The sequence below is a fragment of the Aplysia californica genome, unplaced genomic scaffold, assembly GCF_000002075.1.
Source record: "Aplysia californica isolate F4 #8 unplaced genomic scaffold, AplCal3.0 scaffold00593, whole genome shotgun sequence".
In the NCBI taxonomy this organism is placed as follows: Eukaryota; Metazoa; Mollusca; class Gastropoda; order Aplysiida; family Aplysiidae; genus Aplysia; species Aplysia californica.
Genome location: NW_004797863.1, coordinates 403,376 through 408,293, shown reverse-complemented (window position 1 = coordinate 408,293; position 4,918 = coordinate 403,376). Strand labels below are relative to the sequence as shown.

The window sequence follows — 4,918 nt, the reverse complement described above, 5'->3', positions numbered from 1 at the left end:
TCTCTCTCTCTCTTTCTGTCACATACAGCATTCCCACTTTCTCTTACAACAGGCTCGAGCCCACCAACTTTTGCTTCACAACAAAGATTTGCTTGACCACGTGACCGTATTGGTGTCACGTGTCCAAGCTCTGGAGATGAAAGTCCAGTCTGTGACGTCACACACTCAGCAGGAAGTCTATCAAGTGACGTCCCCTGTGAGTTGGTTGTCTTCTTCCATGTTTGTTTAATTGAACAGCATGTAAGCTGGGTCGTAGCAAGACCAGTGAATGATATCCGGGCCCCCCTGATCATTCTCTATTCTAGCACTCCCAATGGATTTTATACAACATCATTTTGAGGGTGCAAAACTTCACTGTTAATATTCCGAGTAAGAGTTGCTTTATTCTTAACAACAGCTTTAACAACGCCGTTTGTGGCTCTTCGTCGGTACCCTGCACGAATTCTACGAACGTTTCTGCTACGTCTAGTCTATTACGTCTTCTAAGAGGTCTCCTGTTAATTCCTCTTATTCTCCACAACATTTGTCTCCAACCATTGTTAAGACCCCACCTTCGAGTTCGTCTATATTTAAAGGCTTGGACTTAATCATACGCTGATGCAACCAAACTACGCCTCAAGCTATTACACTTAAATAATTTCCAATCTTAAAAATTTAAACAAACAAATACTCCCGACACAATTGCGCCTACAACAACTACACAAAAAACCCAATTCCGTTGCCACTATTCGCATTGGTTCATGACACTCTCTATCCTTAAATCCTATTGGCTAAACCCGTCTACCAATTCTGTTGGCTTCAACCTTAGGGGAGTATTTATGTGACAGTGTTACGAGCCTACGGATGCTGGTACATTGAAGAGAAAGACCCGGTTTATGTGATCTGATCGGACCAAGTCGCCTCGGAATCGCCGTACACAATATATCCAATAAACCACTGCTTTGTTCCATCAAACTTAATCCCAAAGCCGATTACACCCTAATTTACTCCTTAGTGTGAAAAAAATGTGAAATATTCCGCTTCACTCGTATACTCAATAGTTTTTAAATCTTTTTTTTTCTAATTGCAGGCCTCTTCACTTCCTGACGCGACCACGCCCCGCCCCGCCCCCGTCTATCTCCCCGACATGCGTCCGTCCTCGTCCAATCATTTCTTAGACAACGAGCTTATGGGCGGGACCGCCACGTTCGCCAACCCCAAAGCTGCCAATCTGGACGCCGACTCCCCGGACAGCGGGCACAAAGAGATGTCTTCGGAGAGCCTCGTCTACAGCCTTACCAACGGCGACGCCAGCGGTTGGCTGAATCCCTACGGATGTCCCGCCCCCTCTATGACGTCGTCCAATCATGAGTCAAACGTCAGAGCGGAGAGCGGCGTGAATGGCTGGCTGAGCCCCGCTCGCTCCTCCTCCTCCCCGCCCTCGTCCTCCCCCAGCAAGAGCAGCACACTGAAGGGTGGGAGCACGAGTAGTGTGGATAATCAGGGTGTCGTTCCCCCCGACACCGGCCTCCACTGCCCCTCCCCTTCTTACAGCAGCAGCAACAACAACATGAGTAGTATCAGCAGCTGCAGCAGCAGCAACAGCAACAGCAACAACAACAACAACAACAATAATAATAATAGCAACAACAATAATGAAACGTATGTCTCACGTTCGGCTAACTTCTACCGTTCGCCTTCTGCAAATTCTCCAGCCGCACGGAAAGAGGCTTCAGATAGAGTCAAGCTTATCTCTCCCATAAACACACAGGGTTCACACTTAGATTTGAACCCCCGTGGTCTCCAACACATGGACGACAAGCCTTCTGCCTCACCCTCCTCCTCCTCCCTCTCTTCTGGCGGTCTTATGATCGCCTCATCAATGTCCGCCTCGTCGACCACGGCAACTTCTCTCATCTCCTCTACATCGTCGTCTCTCTCTTCTTCTTCTGGAGCAGCCCCCAAACTAGATCCCCCGCCCAAGTTTCGACGCACATCGAGACCGATCGAGCGATGGGAGAGGGGGAGCTGGTATGGTTCTCAGTTCCCGGACAACCCTCTAGCGATGACATCAGACAGTGACTACTACTCCGCGTATGCTACCAGCAGCGTCGGAAGCAACAACAGCAAAGGAGGAGGGGGAGGAGGAGGAGGAGGAGGAGGAGTTGGTGGTGGTGGTGTTGGTGGTGCTCTTGGTGCTGGGGGAGGGTTAAGCAGTAGCTACGTTGGTGGTGGTGGTGGTGGTGGCGTGGTGCTGCGCAACCACAACCGCAACAACAGCAACGCCAGCAGCTGCAGTAGCAGCAGCAATAACATCGCGGCCGGCGGCGCTTTCCGATACAGTGACTCCAGCGCTCGTTCGTCTCTATGCAGCGACAACCGTGACTCCACGGCTTCCTACAACGCTCTCAGACAGAGGCTGGAGCTGAAAATTAATGATCTGAACACTGCCCAACAACAACAACAACAGCAACAACATTCACAATCACCTCACCACCACCAACAACACCAACAGCCACAGCAACGATACCAACAAAACCACCACAATCACCACCACCACCAGCAACAACATCAACAACATCATCAACAGCAACAGCAACAACAACAGCATCAACAACAGTACCAACATCAGATCCAGAACGGCAAGTGGAAGATGCGACTGAGCTACACCTCCGATGATAACAGCGACAACTCAGCTGACTTCACGGGACTCAACTCTGCTGAGCAACGCCGGGACAAAGAGAGATCGGACCCTCTCAGGGCTTGAACTGTATCGGGACATTGAGCTGAATGGGTGGCTTTTAAGGACAAGCGAGCTAACCCAGATTTCGGGGGTGTCCAGAAATCTTTACCTACACCAAAAGTGGAGATCGCCCTACCTATAGGAGAAGTTGGTTTCATTGGTGTATATATTTGTTAGGTTACAGAGAAAACTCTCCTTGTCTTTTAAAGAAACTGAACAGGGGGTAAAAATTTTACCTTCGATTTTCTCATAACAGCGTTTTTCGGGATAGCTCCCTTGTGCTTAAAAGCGACAAATTAGATCTTTCTGGTCGGAGTGTTTGAGGTAAAAGCAAAGCCGTGTCACGACACGAATCCGGCGCTCGTCAAAGTTTGGGCATAATAATGAGTTATTTGCAACGTCTTAAAGTTTGTTTATTTATTTTTGCTTTGAATTTTTAAAATAACTACCCATATTTCAAAGGAGTAGATATAATATTTGCAATTGAAGGAGTTGCAGGTTGTCTGTTGTCAGAGGTAAATTTAGCTTTAAAAAATGGCAACCAAACGTATGGTGATGTCCAAAGCTTGACTCTCATTGGAAACTTCCTTTTCACTTTTGTTGTGCTTTTCACTAACGTTTTCCAGTAACATTTACACAGAAATAATAATTTGTTCTTAAATGGACATTGAAGGTGTTCCCCTATAAAAAAGATAACGAGATAAATAAGTAAATAACTACATAGCTAAATAACAACAAAAACAATTAAATGAAGAAATAAATAACAATTGGCCGCAAAAAATGAAATGTTGGTTTCTATGATTTCTTTATTTTGACGAGCGCCTGATTTCACTACAATGCCACGGACAACCTCTTAACGCAAACCAGATCCATGTGTACCGTACCTTGAGATTGGGGTGGACTAATTCACCTGTGTAAGGCCTTTGTGTTGTACGAAACTGAGGTGAACGAAGTGTTTCTGGAGGTTGAGGTGATTTAAATGTAACAGGAGACTGGGTGGACAAGTTAAGTGTCCCTTGAAATTGATATGAATTGATTGAAATGTACCAAGTGATTAAGATTATGTACCGAGAGACTACTGGAGGTGGACTAAATCTTAGTGCACCAGGAGATTTAATAGACTAGATCTAAGTGTACCTGGAGGTTGAGGTGGACTAGCTCTCAGTGTACCTTTGAGTGGACTATAGGTGTAAGTGTGCCGTGAGATTAAGGTGTACTTCATACACATATACGTGTACCATACAGCAAGGTCGCAGAGAGCTTGGAAGAATCCATTTAGTCCTGTCAAATCTGGAAGATCTTTAACCGATCCAAACGTTCTTGCAAACTCCTTTGAAATTGATCCAACTGCTGAAGCCAATGGAAAGTCCCCCTCAGCCTCAGGTGGTTGGATAACTTCAGGGAGTTCTCATGAGGCTCCAGGAAACCTTGACCGTCCTAGGAGTTCCCCAGGAGCGCGAGGCGGTCCAGGGATCGCCAAAGCATTTTCTGGGGCTGGCTCTAGTTCATGGGAAGTGGATGGACTAGATCTTAGTGTACCAGGAGATTGTAAATGCTAGATCTAAGTGTATAGGGAGATTGAGGTGGACTAGATACGAGTGTACCTTTGAGTGGATTAAAGATGTAAGTGTACCGGTACATTAAGGTGCACCGAATGTACTTGCGGTAAGTGGGTGAACGAAGTTTGGATGTACTGGGAAATTAAGACGGACTAGTTCTCAAGTATAACGAGAGATTGAGTGCACGGCATAATTAATTGAGGATGACTAGATCTAAGCCTACACCCCAGTAAACAGACAGGGACATTCGATAGAAAAACGCAGGAATCAAACTCTCTCTTCTGAGAGGAAGCGTCTGAACGCTAGAACAAAGCAGATGTCGACACTATGTCCTTGTAATGTTCTGTTATGTTTCTAATTACTATGCCCTTTTAATGTTCTATTTATTATTATTCTTATTATGCTGATGTATATTATTATACCGTTTGTTTTCTTCAAATTTGAATGTATTTGATTAGATTCAGTTTGTCATGTTCCAGTGATAGATTTGAAAAGTTCTGCTGTGTTGAAAAAAATTGTGATGTTTAAAACTGCCTTTTCGACTGGGAGGTGTACTCGTATGGTATAGATTTGATGTCTAGAGAGAGATAGGGAGAGAGAGACAGAAAAAGACAAAAGGAGAAAAAGGGGGGGGGGG

At 45.6% G+C, this 4,918-nt stretch overlaps 1 protein-coding gene across 1 annotated transcript in view; it reads left to right on the top strand.

Moving 5' to 3' along the window:
• The window catches only part of LOC101857900 (myosin-G heavy chain), a gene marked incomplete in the record, with an annotated part of 28,656 nt that extends 24,375 nt beyond the window's left edge, over window positions 1-4,281 (top strand). The window contains 3 exon segments of the mRNA XM_013087486.2: window positions 53-196; window positions 1,070-2,499; window positions 3,972-4,281. Coding sequence (XP_012942940.1) covers window positions 53-196; window positions 1,070-2,499; window positions 3,972-4,281 — 1,884 coding nt within the window.
• Between the last annotated feature and the right edge of the window lie 637 nt (window positions 4,282-4,918).